We start from the raw sequence: 19,409 nt of genomic DNA on the forward strand, positions 1-19,409 counted from the left end.
GGAGTGCAGATGCTGTTGCCATGGACTCGCCAAGCACTGAAAGACCTGCACAGGAGATATTTCAATGGTATGTAGCCTTTCATTCTCTGTTAACCGCAAATAACATGGTTTGCTCTCAGAACAGCCTCAATCTGTCAGGGCGTGGACTCTACAAGTTTTTAAAAGCGTTCCACAGGGATGCTGGCTCATATTGACTTCAATGCTTCCCACAGCTGGGTCAAGATTGCTGGATGTCCTTTGGGTGGTGGAACATTCTTGATACTTAAAAAATATATATATACTTAACACTTTTTTTTACCAGGTAAGTTGACTGAGAACACATTCTCAATTACAGCATCAACCTGGGGAATAGTTACAGTGGAGATGATTGAGCCAGTTGGAATCTGGGGATGATCAGGTGGCCATGATGGTCTGAAGGCCGGATTGGGAATTTAGCCAGGACACCGGCCTTAACACCCCATACAATAAGTCAAGACAACCATTTAATGCCCCATCTGAAAGAGGACACCCTACACAGGGAAATGTCCCATATCACTGCCCTAGTTGCCTCCTATTGGTCCTCTAACACCTCTTCCAGCATCATCTTGTCTCCCATCAAGGGGCCAACCAGGACCAACTCTGCTTAGCTTCAGAGGCAAGCCAGTAGTGGAGGGTGGTTTGCTGCTGAGTGTGAAAACCCCAGCAGAGTTGCAGTTCTTGACAAAAAAACGGCACACCTAGCTCCTAATACCATAACCCTTACTACCATACTCCATTAAAAGGCTCTTACATTTTCTGTCTTGCCCATGCACCCTCTAAATGGCACACTTACACAATCCATCTCTCAATTGTCTCAAGGCTTAAAAATCCTCCTTTAACCTGTATCCTCCCCTTCATCTACACTGATTCTAGTGGATTTAACAATTGACATCCATAAGGGATCATAGATTTCACCTGGATTCACCTGGTCAGTCTATGTCATGGAAATGTTTTGTATACTTAGTGTATATCAATCTTTCTAACAATGAATATCAATGTCCTGTGTATTTGCATGTCATTGTGGACGCTACATCAGTCAACATGTCTGAGCTGAGCAGTGTGTAATTTTGTCAGATGATATTAAATTTGCAAACATTAAAAGTTTTTCTATCTTGGCTACAATGGTATTTTCATTTGGTAAAAAGATTTGGTAAAAAGAAGAAGTCAATTTTGGTTATTAATAGCCTATTTCACTCTGGTTGTTGGCGCTATCTGTTGTATGGTGAACATGGGCTTCATCAAGCTTTATTTGTCAGTAAATCTGGCTTTGAGAATAGCCAGTGCTTACCCAGCCACCAACCTCACTTCATGTCACTGGCGCAATGGCGCTGTCCCAATGAAAACGGTGCTGAAATGATAATGTAGTTGAGAACACACAGCAATTGCTTTGCATGTATTATAACGGTTGGATGACTTTGTGAGTTTCACGTAACCACGGCTCTATGAACTAAGCGGTGCATTCAGCTGACTAAATTATTTTTACACCATCGCAGCAGCGCAAAAGATTCAGGGCTGACCACAAATCATTCGAGGCTAAAGCCCCAAAATCCCGATCCTGGTGAGGTCTTTGCCTGTGGGAAAGGATTAGGGTTTCAGCCTTTCTATTCCTCTATACAGAATTCTCCCTTCAAAAGCATTCCATGCATAACAAAACAGAATGTACTGTGTCCCTCTTCTCTCTCGCTCCTTTCTCTCAATTCTCCCTCTCAGTCTCTTACCCCCCCACCCCCCCTTACATACACACACGCGCATGCATACGCAACCTGATGTCTCTTCAACAGATTTCCCCCACTAGGTAGGAATCAAAGTGATTAGGACCTGGATAGCAGCTTCATATCCAAGCAGATGTATTTACTTTACTTTGGTCACAAAGACCAGAAAAGTATTTACTTATGTTGAGGCAAAACCAACAATATTGCCTCCATATGGAACACTCTAACATACCAGGAAGAGAAAAGAGACAGTAGTCTTTATGGTTATTTATTTTTTATTGTGCTGCAGCAAAAACACATGATTGATAACATCATGTCTCTGGTCGTTTCGAGCTGATGACATGAGGTACATTTTTTTTTATTATCAAAACGGTGTTAAATCGCTATCAGAAAACAACCTATGGCTTAATAGGTAAACATGCCATTTACAAAAATCTGTTTTCAATTTGTACAAAAGCTTTATAAATATATATATATATATAAGGGCCATCAACGGCCTAATGGGGGATAGTCTCTTTTAATGAAACAGCTTAAAAAGGAGTTATAAAGGTGTTTTAAACTAGTTATAACAACTTTCTAACATCAGGTTGGTTGTTATGTCACCAGGTTCAATCAATGCTTTCGACTAGCTCCCTGAAGGACCCATTTGGATAATAGTATTCAAATTTTCAAAATGGACAGACAAATAAAAAAAAAGATACAGTCAGAATTAAAGTAAAACTCAGACGAAATAATCAGATATTTTTGTCTGTAGCATGAGGTATAGTGAAGGAAACAGGAGCTCTATTTTTTTACGTTTTCTTTTTTTCTTTTTTGGAATAGAGCAGAAATCATAAAACATAGTAAGAAAAATCTGATCACATTCCAATACACTACAAATGACAATGTCAATAATATCATCATTTTCTATGAGAAATTCTATTACATGGCAGTATATTGACATTTAACTAATACAAATATCCACAAAATAGCAGCAAACACTTTGAGAAAAAAAAGGATTGTTTTTCTTTTCATTTTCATTTCATTTAAAGTCATGCAACTTTGCTGGGAATATTCCTCCATAGCAGCTTGTTGTTAGGAGTGTTAACCATTTTTTTCTGTCACTGTACAATCAAACCGTTTGCCCACATACCTTATGCCCCCCATCACTCACCTCGCAACCCCATAGCAACTTCAGTTATTTCTTCCAGCTTCAACAATACGCAAAAGACATCTTTGAATATGTGCAAAATGATTTCAAAGCCTTTTCAATTTTCATTTGATGACAAGGGAAGATTTGAGACATTCCTCTTTTGAATTCTAGTTTTTCCTTAATAACATTCAGTACACTAAGCCAATGCAATGATTTCAAAGCAATACTTTTGAGTGTACTTTTACTTCATATGCCTTTCAAAGTAGGGCCAAAATGTTGTATTTTGATTGGATGAAATTACACATATTTGTAAAAAATGTATTTGCAACTCTGAATTGAATGTTTTGAAATATTTACATATATGAAATAGCTTCTGTCATCATGATCCACACTGGCCTTGAAAAGAGAATACTCTGCAATAAATAGTTCTTAGTGTAACTACAAATTACAAGCCTCAGATGCAATTCAAGCTGTTAGAAAAGTCTGTTATCAACTGCCATGAGGAGAATAGGTAGATAGGTGCCTTCTTGCGTGAATGGGACTACCATTTTTCACTGTCTTTACTACCAAGATGTCGGAAAGATGGGGTCCAGGTATTTTAGCTAGACAAATAGATTAGATTTGCCCAAAACACTCTAATATGTCCTGCCATTCCCACATAACACCATGTTTAGAAACACTCTTCATCCCAGAAGCTGACGTTGTTCCCAAACCATTCCATTATGTTACGTCATGTCCCATATGGTTCTTCTCAAAATAGGCAGTAAGGAGTTATTGACCCAAAGTGCTTTTTTTTGATGGAATGGTTTTTAGATAGTAAGACAGAATTACAATTCGATAAAGACTGTGGACTACGTTAGCTTACATAGAGAGAACATACAGGACAGCTAGCTAATTATTCTGTCGCAGAATGCAATGTTGCAAGCATTCAGTATAATATGATCTAGACGTCCTGCAGATATTTTGAAGTAGCTGTACTTCACTGGTTAGCTTGCTGTCTCCGGAAAGCAGTGTGTTAGCAGTTAGGACAGAGGCCTAGGTAATCCACAGACCTCTGATGACAATTGAATAAAAGGCTCTATTCAATGAGTATCGCTGAAGCGTTACAGATTGCGCGATCGAAGAGGTAAAGGTCATTTCCGATTAAGCCGACATACGCAGAGTTTACAGTTAATGCAGTCTCTGCTAACGCGGGAACATTGCCTTTCAATTTCAAACCTGTCGTAACGATGAACTTCCGCGATATGGATTGAATAGAGGCCTTAAGTACGCTAAACAAATTAACATTGTACATTCTCCATAAAAAAAAGGAAGAGGAGATTAGAAGACTGATTTTCAAAACAATATCTCAAAGTTGGTTAAATGGCCACACCAAACTAACCAGGGACAACAAAAACGCCCCTCCATTAGAAACGGGTTTACCATACCATAAAACGCCTATGTCATCAAACAACTCAGGACTAGCTTTTTTTACGTGAGACATTGCAGGTGTATCGTGCTCAATCTGTCCAAACAACAACAAAAATACCTAGTTCATTATTCTCTAGTTGTCTATTCTGTTGTACATACAGCACTACATTTCTTTTTTTTGTTATTCAAGTTTGTTTCGTCTAAAATACATAATGGGAACCATGCCCAATTGATGCTGCCTCAAACCAGTGAGGGGACAGAGAGCAAGTGTACGCATGAAGCCCGGGCTGATCCCTTACAACACCTGTTAGGAGCCAGACAGGATGTTCAGGCCAGACCCTATGCTACGAGCACAGGTGTGTGAGTAGGTGAGAGCGCAGTCAGTGGGAGCGGTGCTGCTGAGACAGTGTCAATCAGCGCGTTCTCTTCTATCCCCGAAGCCCTATCCTCCATCCATGGCTTCTGCTTAGTGTGCACCAGAAAAGGCTGTCCAACTCAGATGTTCACATCTCTAACGTCCGTTGGCGTGCACGACAGGTCGACCTCCTCATCCATGCTCTTGGTGTCAATGGAAACAGTGTGTTGTTGTGCCTGACGGAGACTGGTCTCCAATAAGGACTCGATCTGTTCTTGACATGCCCGTAGACAATCCTGCAGAGGGGGGAGAGAGAGGCATTGTTAGAGATGACATAAGGACTCGTGTTGGTTCGTCTCTCAGCAACAAGCACCACTTACAGTCATGGACATTTGTCTAACAGGTGGCTTTTTTGCCTGCCTTCTAAAATAAATCTTCAAACAATCGGAACAATCTGAAAACATATGCAGTATTAGAATGGTATGACCATGGTACCAATGGTATACTGTGTAGGCTTTAAGGAGTGGTGACAACACACAGAGCCAAAGAGGCAGAGTTGCACTCTAGTGGGAAGGGCTGTGACTGTGTGAGGATTAGGAGGAAGAGAATACATCCAGAAAGACTGGAAACCCAATCTGCTAGCACCAATTCCTGGACACAAAACAATAGGAGCAAAAGCAATTCATTGGGCGAAGGATAAGAGGGGCAGTCCCTCAGTCAGGTGGTGGAAGGAGAGCCCCAGGGACCTCATTCTATTGATTACGGTTCTTATTACCAGGATCAAAGAGACCTGTAGAAACTAGAGCCAGACCAGTGGGTGAGGAAGGTTTCAGAAGTTATTCTATTACTATACAACACTTAGATATTACCCTTTGATTAAAATAATAACAATACACTGAACAAAAATATAAACGCAAGATGTAAAGTGTTGGTTCCATCTTTCTTGAGCTGAAATCAAAGACCCCCGAAATGTTCCTGTATGCACAAAAAGCTTATTTCTCTCAAATGTTGTACACAAATTTGTTTACGTCCCTGTTAGTGAGTATTTTTCCTTTGCCAAGAAAATCCATCCACCTGACAGGTGTGGCATATCAAGAAGCTGATTAAACAGCATGATCATTACACAGGTGCACCTTGTGCTGGGGACAATAAAAGGTCACTCTAAACTGTGAAACTTGGTCAAAAAACACAATGCCACAGATGTCTAAAGTTTTGAGGGAGTGTGCAATTGGCATGCTGACTGTAGGAATGTCCACCAGAGCTGTTGCCAGAGAATTGAATGTTCATTTTTCTACCATAAGCCGCCTCCAATGTTGTTTTAGAGAATTTGGCAGTACGTCCACCCGGCCTCACAACCGCAGACCACGTGTATGGTGTTGTGTGGGTGAGCGGCTTACTGATGTCAACGTTGTGAACAAAGTGCCCCATGGTGGTGGGTGGGGTTATGGTATGGGCAGGCATGAGCTATGGACAATGAACACAATTGCATTTTATCGATGGCAATTTGAATGCACAGAAGTACTTTGACAAGATCCTGAGGCCCATTTTGTTAAGGTATCTGTAACTAACAGATGCATATCTGTATTCCCAGTAATGTGAAATCCATAGATTTGGGTCAAATTAATTTATTTAAATTGACTGACTTCCTCATATGAACTGTAACTCAGTAAAACCTTTGAAATTGCTGCATGTTGCATTTATATTTTAGTTCAGTATAATAATAATAATAATAATAATTTGTGACATTCCTTTGAAATAATGAGAGTGCCTTGCAAAATAATTCATCCCGCTTTGCTATGAAGCCCCTAAATAAGATCTGGTGCAACCAATTACCTTCAGAAGTCACATTATTAGTTATATTGCATACAGGTGGACTTTATTTAAGTGTCACTTGATCTGTCACATGATCTCAGTGTATATACACCTATTCTGAAAGGTCAGAGAGTCTGCAACAACACTAAGCAAGGGGTACCACCAAGAAAGCAGCACCATGAATGAACTCTCCAAACAGGTCAGGGAAAAAATTGTGGAGAAGTACAGATCAGGGTAGGGTTATAAAAAAATATCAGAAACTTTGAACATCCTATGGAGCACCATTAAATCTATTATTAATAAATGTAAAGAATATGGCACCACAACAAACCTGCCAAGAGAGGGCCGCCCACCAAAACTCACAGACCGAGCAAGGAGGGCATTAATCAGAGAGGCAACAAAGAGACCAAAGATAACCCTGAAGGAGCTGCAAGCTCCACAGCAGAGATTGGAGTATCTGTCCATAGGACCACTTTAAGCCATACACTCCACAGAGCTGGGCTTTATGGAAGAGTGGCCAGAAAAAAAGCTATTGCTGAAAGAAAAAAATAAGCAAACACGTTTGGTGTTCGCCAAAAGGCATGTGGGAGACTCCCAAAACATATGGAAGAATGTTATCTGGTTAGATGAGACTAAAATTGAGCTTTTTGGCCATCAAGGAAAACGCTATGTCTGGCGCAAACCAAACACCTCTCATCATCCCGAGAACACCATCCCCACGTTGGGGAACACGGTGGTGGCAGCATCATGCTGTGGGGATGTTTTTCATTGTCAGGGACAGGGAAACTGGTCAGAATTGAAGGAATGATGGATGGCACTAAATACAGCGAAATTCTTGAGGTAAACCTGTTTCAGTCTTCCAGAGATTTGAGACTGGGACGGAGGTTAATCTTCCAGCAGGACAATGACCCTAACCATACTACTAAAGCAAGACTTGAGTGGTTTAAGGGGAAACATTTAAATGGTTTGGAATGGCCTAGTCAAAGCCCAGACCTCAATCCAATTGAGAATCTGTGGTATGACTTAAAGATTGCTGTACACCAGCGGAACCCATCCAACTCGAAGGAGCTGGAGCAGTTTTACCTTGAAGAATGGCCAAAAATCCCAGTGGCTAGATGTGCCAAGCTTATAGAGACATACCCCAAGAGACTTGCAGCTGTAATTGCTGCAAAAGGTGGCTCCACAAAGTATTGACTTTAGGGGGGTGAATAGTTATGCACGCTCAAGTGTTCCGTTTTTTGTCTTATTTGTTGTTTGTTTCACAATAAAAAATATTTTGCATCTTCAAAGTGGTAGGCATGCTGTGTAAATCAAATGACACAATTCTAGGTTGTAAGGCAACAAAATAGGAAAAATGCCAAGGGGTGTGAATACTTTGGCAAGCCACTGTATGTACTAAAATATGACATTAGGACTGAGTTGTGTCCTGTGTTTGTGCTACTACAACTGACTTTGTAGTTGCAAGGAAAGTGCATTTATTCATGGTGCCTCTTTCTTTTTTCTTCCTCCTTTCCTTTTGGACTCCACAAGAGCCTGGCCTCCTGCATCAATGACAAAGGGGACAACGAGCGAGAACTTTTGCACATTGTCGTCGACTGCACTAGAGTGAGGGACTGTTCGCTCGCCTCTCATTTCCTGACCTCATTCAGAGACAGGGTTTATGGCCTGGCTACCTGCTGCTCTACATCCCCTGTCTCTCAGATCTCTCTCTCTCTCTCTCTCTCTTTCCTCTAGTGCTGAGTGATTAGTACTTTTTGAGGTCGGTTCGGGTTTGTTTTGATTATAAAAAAAAAATTTTAAACGACTCCGGTTTCGCTTATTTATGTTTTTTAAACATTAAATGCAACATGCATTATGGGAGTTGAATGCTGTAACAACACAGAATAATTTTTTTATAAAAAAATCCCATGATGGTAGTGATTGCCCATCACATCACTTATTAACCATCATTTATTCACATTACTTGAACAAAATATTTCAGTTGTTGTGTATATTACACTTGTTTTATTTGATGACTTTACTACGTCATTCCAAATCATCATCTCATCTCTATAGAGCTGCTGCCCCATGCTGTCTTACAAAATCACTATAATAGTCCTTCTTCAAAGTAAATAAGGCATACTTTTATGACTGCTGAATACCATCTAACAATCACTGAGATCATGTACTTTCAGGTAGAGATACCATGCGAAGTAACTGCTCTCTATCCTTCTCAATAACGCATTCTTCGGTCTCTTTTACATAGCAGGTATAGCAGACATGAGTCAGTCATGGTCACATGATGAGGTAACCCTGCCTACGAACTTCAAAACCAGTGTCTGCCCTCGGCCCAAGAGGGAATTTCCTCTTGATCTAATGGTCTAAGATGTTGGTTGCTCCCGTGGGAGACCCGGGCAACTGATACTTCGGGTTAATGCTCAGGACTACTCCTCTCTTGTTCTACTGTCACCCCCTCTCCCCCACGAGTTACCACACAGTGGAAGCAATCCGATCAATAAAAGGAAATCTGTGGAAGATAAAAGACGGCCATTCATTCCATTGCAAAGCTAGGCAAAATGGTTGCACGTTTACTATATTAGGCTCTCTTGTCACATTTCTAAGCTATATGTTCACTTTCAACATTTTTGCATGAGACTTGGTTGTCCTTGCATACCGGGTCACTTCTGATGACTTGAGACAGGAAGTCAGTGAGTTGCTGGGATGACAGTGCATCGTCCATGCTCTTCAGATTCAGCCCCTGGACAGCAGCCGCCACACTGCCCGCTGCGATCATTGACGGAGGGTTGGCAATGAATTTGACATCTGGTGGAGAAAAAAGGAAAAGAGAGAGAGAGAGAGAGAGACAGACAGACAGAGAGAGAGAGAGAGAGAGAGAGAGACAGAGAGAGAGAGAGAGAGGGTCAGAGAGAGAGAGAGAGAGAGGGTCAGAGAGAGAGAGAGAGAGAGAGAGAGAGAGAGAGACAGAGAGAGAGAGAGAGAGAGAGAGAGGGTCAGAGAGAGAGAGAGAGAGAGAGAGAGAGACAGAGAGAGAGAGAGAGAGAGAGAGAGAGAGAGAGAGAGAGAGAGAGAGGGTCAGAGAGAGAGAGAGACAGAGAGAGAGAGAGAGAGAGAGAGAGAGAGAGACAGAGAGAGAGAGAGAGAGAGAGAGAGAGAGAGACAGAGAGAGAGAGAGAGAGACAGAGAGAGAGAGAGAGAGAGAGACAGAGAGAGAGAGAGAGAGAGAGAGAGAGAGAGAGAGAGAGAGACAGAGAGAGAGAGAGAGAGACAGAGAGAGAGAGAGAGAGAGAGAGACAGAGAGAGACAGAGAGAGAGAGAGAGAGAGACAGAGAGAGAGAGAGAGAGAGAGAGAGACAGAGAGAGACAGAGAGAGACAGAGAGAGAGAGAGAGAGAGAGAGAGAGAGAGAGACAGAGAGAGACAGAGAGAGAGAGAGAGAGAGAGAGAGAGACAGAGAGAGAGAGAGAGAGACAGAGAGAGACAGAGAGAGAGAGAGAGAGAGAGAGAGAGACAGAGAGAGAGAGAGAGAGAGAGAGAGACAGAGAGAGAGAGAGAGACAGAGAGAGAGAGAGAGAGAGAGAGAGAGAGAGACAGAGAGAGAGAGAGAGAGAGAGAGAGGGTCAGAGGCAACAGGTCAAATTCCCGAAGCAAGGCATTTGATCCGCAAATAATTCACACAACAACCTTGCTAATGGGGCAGCTCACTGGCTGCAGAGCGGCAGCTCAGGCCATTGACACTGGTACGACAACAAAAGAGAGATGACACCCTGGCAGTGAGGGGCGAGGCGGCGGTGTGGGGGAGGGAGAGAGGGCTGAGAGGAAGGAGGTGGGACGAGGCAGCGTAATGTGGCACAACCAGATAATGGCAAGGCAGAGAGGAGAGAGACACTGCATCCAACAGAATCAGAACAGAGCCACCATGCTGACATGTGGCAATGTGCCCTGACTGCAACTGAGGAGCTATGCTGTAGGTCCCAGTCACACTGCCCCCTCCCCCATTACACTCCTATAGCCGTCACCCCCTCCTACTCTCTCTATCCTCGTCTCTGTAGCCTCAAATTTGCATACATACAACACTCTGTTAAGAGCAAGGAGGAGCAGATACAACAAATGACAATCAAATAAGAGGTAAGACATATTGCTGGAATCTGATGTTGGTGATAAATGATCTATTCAGCCCAAGAACTGCTTGACAATCACACAGAGAGAAAGAGACAAGCTCATGAAATGCAGATGTATTCTCCCCAGACCCTCTTCTCCCCCTCCACCTCAAGCCCAAATCCCCTTTCCCCTTCTCGACAGCCTCAGTATGCAATAAATCACTCTTCAACTCGCTTGGCTTGGACCCCTCTCTGGAAAGATCATGTCTCACTTCCTCTTTTCAAGTGCTTAGAGAGACAATAAATCTACTCCAGGCAGGGGCGCTCACACACGCACCACATGTGCGCACAACACACACACACACACACACACACACACACACAGAGGGGCTCCTCAGACGATGCACATTGTGTGAAACAACAGGTCTAATCACCAGGCTCAGACCATTAATTTTACCATATTAATTAGGGGGCCTCTCAGTCTAGGAGACGAGCCCCCTTTACACCCCCCCCCCCCCCCAGCCCAATGGGTGTGGGGCTGGGGCATCATTGTGAGTGAGCTCCCATTGCAAGGGCCTGCACCACAGAGAGCTTAGAGAGGAGGGTTGAGGAAGAGCGCTGCGAGATTAATTGAACTCGCATAAAGGCAAGCCAGAGAGCCATTATCCAGGCCCATATCCCCACTAGATCTGCCCAATCCTAGCCTCCCTATAAAAGAGAAAGGAAATAAATGCTTGCAACCCTCAAGATGAATGCAAGGAATGCCAGCCAGCAGCTGCTCTTAAGGACAAATATCAGGCAAGAGACTCCACAGTCTCAGAAGAAAAGGAAGATATAAAAAGGGGATACATTTCTTCTATTGCCGGCAAGATGAAGGAAGTAAATGAATGTCACAGAGGTGCATCAAAGAATATTAAAACACACTCCTGATACCAACAATGTTGCAGCAGGTCCGAACTCGTGAAGTGCCTTCCTTTACGCAACGCAAATAGCACATACAGGATCTTCAACATGCTTTCACACACTCCCCCTGTCATTCCCTCCCTCCCTTATTCTGTTTGTCTAGATTCTTTCATACAATTGGAGTAAACTGTTGTAAGTGATCCTTTGCGGAAAAGCGTTTCTTATTGCGTCACTCTTAATTCCCTTCCCTTCCACTACCAAAAGAGTGGAGTTATTTTAAAAAAATCTCCATGCCACCATGGGTGCACAACAGAACAGGGCAGGGCCTAGGCCAACAGGCCCATTCAATCTATTACATTAAGCACTAACCTCAAACAGCGCGTTGAGTTAAGTCCTCCCCCTGACCTACCACAAGGCAGAGGGGCTTACTCTTGTCACAAATCAAATGCTGTTGAGTGAAAGCAACGCAAGGTTGGAAACCTATAGAGCAGGACTTCTCTTCAATATAAACCTGAAGTAAAAAACGCCTGCTGTTGGGGTCCAGGCCTTCTATTGTGCAAGCTTATGCTAGAGCTTAGTCCAAAGGGTCGACATTGGACAGGGTAACAGCAGCTACGTCGAAGTATATTGCTGCAGTAAGACAGCTTCGCAGGGCCTGCTCACGAACGAACGCAACGTGTCTGGAATGTGTCCAGCGTCTGCTGTATTTACCAGAACCGTCTTACGCCAAACCAAACCTCTTCCCTTTACCAAAACGCCAAGTCAAGTGGTTTGAATCAAGTTTAGCAAAGGATAACGGCACAACTGTTACACGAGTATGGGAGTTGTCATGCCATTGACAAACGTCAACTCAACCGCTTGCCTTTTGGAACCCCCCCACCCCCCACCCTCCCCCCACCCCGTCTTCACAGTAGTAATCCACATCAGTACATCTAAAACCCACAGGGACATGTAGCATTACAACCTCCTCCTAAGTTAACAGCACTAAACAGCAGAGCAGTCAGCAGTGTAGGTGGTGGTGGGACTCCAATGCATACCTGTAGCACAGAGAGCCACAAAGGTCTGGGCATGCTTGCACAGGATTTGCTTGGTGTCCTGATGGATGGGTAGCTTGGAGAGGAAGTGGTCTATGAAATCGTGCGGAGTAACTGAGGCTAGATCCCATTTCAGCTTGTTCAATACCAGTAGTTCCATTTGCTGTAGAGGAGATAGGAAGAGAGAGAGAGAGAATATATGTAGTAGGACACCTGCAAGGGTTCAAGAAACCAACACACCACTAGAGGGAGGACATGCTCCACACAGGCCTATGCTCCGCCATGGTGCCAGTGCCAACACAATGACAATCATTGATGATACGGGAAGTAGATTTAAGACATTTTTTGTTACAGAATTTCAGTTATTTTCTCGTTTAAAATGATGTATCTCCTAAAGTTAACTTTGGCTAAACTGAAAAGAATCCACTTATAATAAATTATAGTCATAGTTCAAATATGTCAAAAACAGCATACTACATTTGTACAATACCTCCTAAACATAATCTACATGTGTTGGTTATAGCTAATGAGAACATGATGCGGAAGTCAAATTACCAGCAACTCGCCCGTCCGGATGGAATTGTCTGTGTATATGCACAACTTCACAGCTGTTAGAGGAATGGTCTCCTTCATTTTAGACGCCAGAAACATGCATGTAGCGCCCAATAACTGTAGTCGAGTCTTCTTTGTGGGTTCAACAGACAAATATCTGTCTAAAAAATTCATAGCTAGGGGAAAAACCTCCTCTTCGCATTTCTGTTCCTCACAGACCTGGAATCAAAAGCAAAACGAGTTAGGCTAAGGTTTAACACATCCAGTCTAAGGTTGATCTCTCTGCAAGGCAAGCGCATGGCTTGCAGAGCCATATTGTCGTTCGCCATATTTTCAAAAAAATATTTTTAAATATTTATAAATAGTTTTAGAATGTAACATGGGCGTGTAAACGTTATTATGCTTTTGTTTTATCGGACAGAAGTGTCATATTCCGAATATCTAAAATAATAATGTTCAAAATGAACTATATTTGTAAGCCACTAGAAACTGGACAAGCAGCATGCGCACACATCTCATAACAGCATGCAACTTTAAAAAAAATAATTTGAAATGTAATCTTCCACATCACGAAAACATTTTTACCCGGTTAATGTTAATCAATGTGCCGTCTCACATAATATGTCACCTTTATTACAATCTCTCGAAAGGGATCGAAGCTTCTAACCAATTTTAAAGGCGACCCTTTCAAGCTCCCAAATCGACTTGTTCAGTTGCTTCAACTCTTAAGAACAATTATGTAGGCTACGTTTACTTTATCAAGTGGCAACTTAACAATAGAAACAACGTTTCAAATGCATCCAATGTCGGTGACGATATGGAAAACAGCTGTGACATGGTTATTACACTTTTTAAACCACAAAGTAGTGCTATAAACCACAAGCAAACAAAGAGGGCGAATACTGGCACTAAGTGACGGCATAATACTAAAGTGTAACATTTTGTTTACTTGAATTTAATCCAAGGGGAAATTTTGGCGTCCTTTGCAGCATGCGTCAGGTAAAAATAAGGCTCAATGAGTCACACAGACAACCTCTAATTAAGTCCAAAGTGTAAGCTATCGCTGGGTGAATAATGTAATAAACACATGACATGAACAACACAGGACAAGCAATCGTTATAGTTGTATTTTGCCAATATTCCAAAGGGCATAGGCCAGTGAGATGATTCAGATAATTGAATGATATGGATTTGTTAGAAACGGTTTCTTGCACAAACCTCCAGCATCCACGTAGCAACAATTCTCCTCATGCAGGGTACAATCTCTTTCTGTACACATTTGAAGTAGTTCGTTGCGGGGAGATAATTGTCTTCCGCTTTTAGCATGGTCTGCAGAACTCTGTCGTTGAGCAGGTTCGAGTCTTGGTAAGCTCTCCGGATGGTCTCCACTTCACAGCACAGCAACAGGTGTTCCATTCCGGCAGTCGCTCGAGCAATGAGAGAGACTGAAAGAGAGTCTGAACTATTGCTTCCCCCAAAAAGTTCCGTGGACGTTGCTTTACCTCTGTCTGCTGCGACTGCTGTGTCGAAGCTCTCAGGAGGCCACCAAACTTTGATCAGCTTCCCTCAATAAACTCCCCTCCCCTCCGCGCACTGGGGAAATGACGTGACTGTTGTTATGTAGGTTGGTTATGGAGCAGATCAAAGGCGAGAGAGAGAGAGAGAGAGAGAGAGAGAGAGAGAGAGGGAGAGAGAGAGAGGCCCAAAAAGAGAGGTCCGCCTCAAAGAAGGGGGCACGTTTTAGAACGCTATTCCACATAAGTTTATAGTCCCTTCCCATCGCCGCCAGCGTATGGCCTATTGGAAGTGGGAGGTCTCAGGTCCGTTTCTGGAGGCAGTAGACTAGGCGAGGGTCTGATTGTAGCTACTGCGAGGTACCAGTGGGGGAAGCAGAGATGCTCGGTGGCTGGATTGGAGAACTCATGTAACCTTTTTTGTTCGTGTGGCCTCTTTTTTTTTTTTTTTTTACCCCTGCACAACAAGTACTTTGCCTAATATTAACTAGGCCTATTAACTAGCCCCCCCCCCCCCCCCCCCCCACATCCAAAAAATAAGAAGTAGAGGAAGGAGGAACATAGACTAATAATAGCGTTATTAGTTGTACAATTGGGTTATTCTATTTTTATTTTTTATGTGCGTGTATTGTTTTGTATCGTCAGGTATTACTGAACAGCTGGGAGCACCCACGGTAACATCAGCTAAATATGTGTATGCGACCAATACCGTTTGTTTTGAGTAGGATGATGAGGACGATGATGAATATGATGATGATGATTATTATTATTATTCTATCTCTGCACACGTGTTCATTGTCATGATAGCAAGGCAAATATTTGTTTTCATTTGTGAATCTGAATCTGAAAAAAAAGAAGAAATTTAACAAATATTATTTTGTATATATAAGCCAGCCGTAAAACTCCAATGAAAAGCAGCAACATAATATCTTGTAACTAGACTATTTGGCTAAATGGCAATAATCAGGACTAGACAAACTATTAAACTAAATTAAAACCATAGGCAATGAAAACTAAAGTAAGAAATAGTGTGGAAATCAAAATTGAAAACTTCACACAGCAAAATAGTGTTTTACCTTTTACACTGAGAATTGCAGTGAAAACAGTCTACATCATGTTTACATTTTGCTCATTCAACAGCAGGTAGTGAGGGCATTCATTTTCATACATGTTCCTCATGTGAATCGAAGCCACGACCCTGGTTGTTGTAAGCTTCATGCTCTACCAACTAAGTCACACAGGACACCTGTTGATACTATTGTGAATACATACCTTTTGATTATTCACATGAATACACTGAACAAAAATGTCAATGCAACATGCAGCAATTAAAACTAAAGTGAATCAGTCATTAGGCCCTCATCTATGGATTTCACATGACTGGCAATACAAACATACATCTGTTGGTCATAGATACCTTTAAAAAATAGGGTCTTGGATCAGAAAACCAGTCAGTAACTGGTGTGACGACCATTTATCTCATGCGTGACACATCTCCTTCACATAGAGTTGATCGGGCTGTTAATTGTGGCCTGTGGAATGTTGTCCCACTCCTCTTCAATGGCTATGCGAAGTTGTTGGATAGTGGCGGGAACTGGAACATGCTGTCGTACATGTTGATGGGGCCGGATGAATGGCACGACAATGGGCCTCAGGATCTCGTCACGGTAGCTCTATGCATTCAAATTGCCTTTGATAAAATGCAATTGTGTCTGTTGTCCGTAGCTTATGCCCACCGCCACAATGGGGCACTCGGTTCACAACGTTGACATCAGTCCACACCAATGCCATACACGCTGTCTACCATCTGCCCGGGTACAGTTTAAACCGGGATTCATCCATGAAGAGCACACCTCTCCAGCGTGCTAGTGGCGATCGAAGGTGAGCTTTTGCCCACTGAAGTCGGTTAAGATCAGTCAGGTCAAGATCCTGGTGAGGACAACAAGCTTGCAGATGAGCTTCCATGAGATGGTTTCTGACAGTTTGTGCAGAGATTATTTGGTTGTGCAATCCCCAAGTTTCATCAGCTGACCAACTGGCTGGTCTCAGACTATCCCACATGTGAAGAAACTGGATGTGGAGGTCCTGGGCTGGCGTGGTTACACATGGTCTGCGGTTGTGAGGCCGGTTGGAAGTACTGTCAAATTCTCTAGAACGATGTTGGAAGTGGCTTATGGTAGAGAAAATCATCTGGCAACATTCAATTCTCTGGCAACAGCTCTGGTGGACATTCCTGCAGTCAGCATGCCAATTGCACGCTCCCTCAAAACATGACACATATGTGGCATTGTGTTGTGTGACAAAACTGCACATTTTAGAGTGGCCTTTTATTGCCTCCAACACAAGGTGCACCTGTGTAATGGTAATGCTTTTATTCAGCTTATTGATATGCCACACCTGTCAGGTGGATGGATTATTTTGACAAAGGAGAAATGCTCACTAACAGGGATGTCAATAATTTTGTCCACAACATTTGAGAGAAATACGCTTTTTGTGCGAATGGAAAATCTCTGGGATCTTTTATTTCAGCTCATGAAACATGGGACCAGTGTTGTGTTTACAGAGGCTGAATGGGCAAAACAAAAGATGTAAATGTCTTTGAACGGGGTTTGGTAGTGAGTGCCAGGCACACCAGTTTGAGTGTGTGAAGAACTGCAATGCTGCTGTTTTTGTTTTTACGCACAACAGTTTCCTGTGTGTATCAAGAATGGATCCAACACCCAAAGGACATCCAGCCAACTTGACACATCTGTGGGAAGCACTGGAATTAATATGGGCCAGCATCCCTGTGGAACATTTTTGGGACCTTGTAGAGTCCATTCCCAGATGAATTGAGGCTGTTTTGAAGGCAAAAGGAGGTGCAAATCAATATTAGGAAGGTGTTCCTAATGTTTTGTGCACTCAGTGTATGTTCAGAAAGGCTAAATATTCCCTTACTGCACACTGTTTTAACCCGTTTTAACACAGTTACAGCCGTCAGTATTTTTCAGTGACAATACTTTTGCGGCGTCCATCTTCCCATTACACACAGGTGTTCGGAGAGGCAGATTGCTAATTAGCACAGGGGTGGCAGGTAGCCTAGTGGTTGGACTGTTGGGCCAGTAACCAAAAGGTTGCTCGATCGAATCCCTGTGCTGACATGGTACAAATCTGTCGTTCTGCCCCTGAACAAGGCAGTAAACCCACTGATCCCCTGAAGGCTGCCATTATAAATAAGAATTTGTTCTTAACTGAATTGCCTTGTTTAATAACAAAATAATTGTTCACTCTGTCTTCGGCCTGTTCTGCGTAAACAAGCGTTGTAACATGGACATATGCCCGTGTGGCAACCCTAACCCTGTAAAGTTGTGTTGTAATTTAACCTTTTGTTTTTTTGAAAATTATTTCTTGCTGACATGAAACATGACATGTTTCCAAAGCCATACCGCAAGCCATGCGTGTTCATCTTTAGAGCAAGCTTTGGCGCTTTTAACTAAACTCCCCTATTTCAGAAGATACTATCGTCAATTTGCCCTAAAGCAGTTAGCGTCTATGGATGGGGATAGGTTAGGCTACACAGAGTGATTCTTCCTGTTGGTATGTTCAGGGGGAATAGACCAAATGGGGGTAAGACAGTACAATTGAGAGACTACTGTGTACTTCTCTTATTTCACCGTGACTTCCTGGTCTATTGCCACATATGAGCAGCAGAGGAGGTGTGGGTCTCTGTGACAAAGCTGGCCCTGTGTAGGACAGCTCGACTTCAGTTCCAGGAGAGCAGAGTGGTTGAGGTGGAGGTGGCAGGGTAAAGGCGGTTTAGTTTTCCCCGCGTTCCTGCTGCATCCCAGTCAGTGGATTGCTTGTTAGAGGCCAGAGACCATTGACGACTACATGGTGTGTGGAAGGAAGACTCGTGGAGAAAGAGAACATTCAGGATGCACAATCAACAATGTGTAATCATGTGATCTAATGATCTTTATTCTGCCACTGCCCTGGCGTCTTCCTCTGCACTCTCTGTGCCATACACATGTAGGTGTGCTTGAGGAATCGCTACTCATTCGCTGCCAGCGGGGCTGGCTGTTTTTAGTTGCCATGGATAACAAAATAAACTAAAATGGAATGTGAAATTATCGTCATTGCCAGTGTTTATGTGAAACAACATCAGAATAAATTCTTTATCAAAGAGCACCCTTTGGGCTAAATCTTTAGCCATACCTCAGCTCTCCATGTGAATATAAATGACAGTTCCTTGAAGAAGTCTGGACCTTTGACAACCCCATAAATCACACAGCATAATGGAAGGTCAATTACATAGGGAGTGGTAAGAGTACCATGTAACGGCAATACGAGATTAATGTCCACTACTCTCAGTCTTCTGACCACGACACCGTGACCCCATTAGCTGTGAATCAACTCTACTTGAAGTGATTCCAAACACCAAAGAATCTCGAACTCATAGGAGGGAGTTTGAATTTCTCTCATAACCTGTGTCAAAGGTTCCAAGTGAAGTAAGTATTTAAAGAGAAAGGGAGTGACATTGGCCTGTGAAAGCAACAAAGGCAGTTACATTTTGATGCCCGGATATCTTTGTGCAGCATGGCCTGGATCATCTTGGTTAGGGTCAGGGTTATTTTGGTCCTGTCCTAAGCGCGCTCTTAGTTTACTGGACCCATATAGGTATTGATCTGAATCTTTGTCTTAGCAATCTTTGTCTTCATTTTATCAGTGTTTACCATGTTCTTCATTAGTTGTTATGTTTCTGTTAATAATATCATTATTCAAATGGGTAAGAAGTTACTAGCAATAATGATTAGCAGTCATTAGCAATAGTTAGGACAAGAGTCTCTGTCAATGCTTACAGGAGGGACTATCATCACACTTTCCCCAGTGCA

The 19,409-nt window shown here is 42.8% G+C and overlaps 1 protein-coding gene across 1 annotated transcript; it reads right to left on the reverse strand.

Annotated features, from left to right (window-relative positions):
* Window positions 1–1,985: 1,985 nt before the first annotated feature.
* On the reverse strand, window positions 1,986–14,659 carry LOC110524590 (G1/S-specific cyclin-D1). The gene is made up of 5 exons (XM_036979616.1): window positions 14,243–14,659; window positions 13,028–13,243; window positions 12,476–12,635; window positions 9,093–9,241; window positions 1,986–4,923 (listed from the first exon to the last, which is right to left on the reverse strand). Exons 1-5 carry the CDS (start codon window positions 14,438–14,440, stop codon window positions 4,768–4,770), a joined length of 879 nt encoding a protein of 292 aa, XP_036835511.1. The 5' UTR covers window positions 14,441–14,659; the 3' UTR covers window positions 1,986–4,767.
* Window positions 14,660–19,409: the final 4,750 nt, after the last annotated feature.

Source organism: Oncorhynchus mykiss, chromosome 1 (genome assembly GCF_013265735.2).
Source record: "Oncorhynchus mykiss isolate Arlee chromosome 1, USDA_OmykA_1.1, whole genome shotgun sequence".
In the NCBI taxonomy this organism is placed as follows: domain Eukaryota; kingdom Metazoa; phylum Chordata; class Actinopteri; order Salmoniformes; family Salmonidae; genus Oncorhynchus; species Oncorhynchus mykiss.

Excerpts from the sequence above, each read along its gene's own strand:
- LOC110524590 (XM_036979616.1), bottom strand. The coding sequence starts at position 14,440 with ATGGAACACCTGTTGCTGTGCTGTGAAGTGGAGACCATCCGGAGAGCT. Across the intron at positions 13,244-14,242 it reads TTGCTACGTGGATGCTGGAG|GTCTGTGAGGAACAGAAATG; the intron begins GTTTGTGCAAGA and ends TTTTGATTCCAG. Across the intron at positions 12,636-13,027 it reads TCCGGACGGGCGAGTTGCTG|CAAATGGAACTACTGGTATT; the intron begins GTAATTTGACTT and ends TCTCCTCTACAG.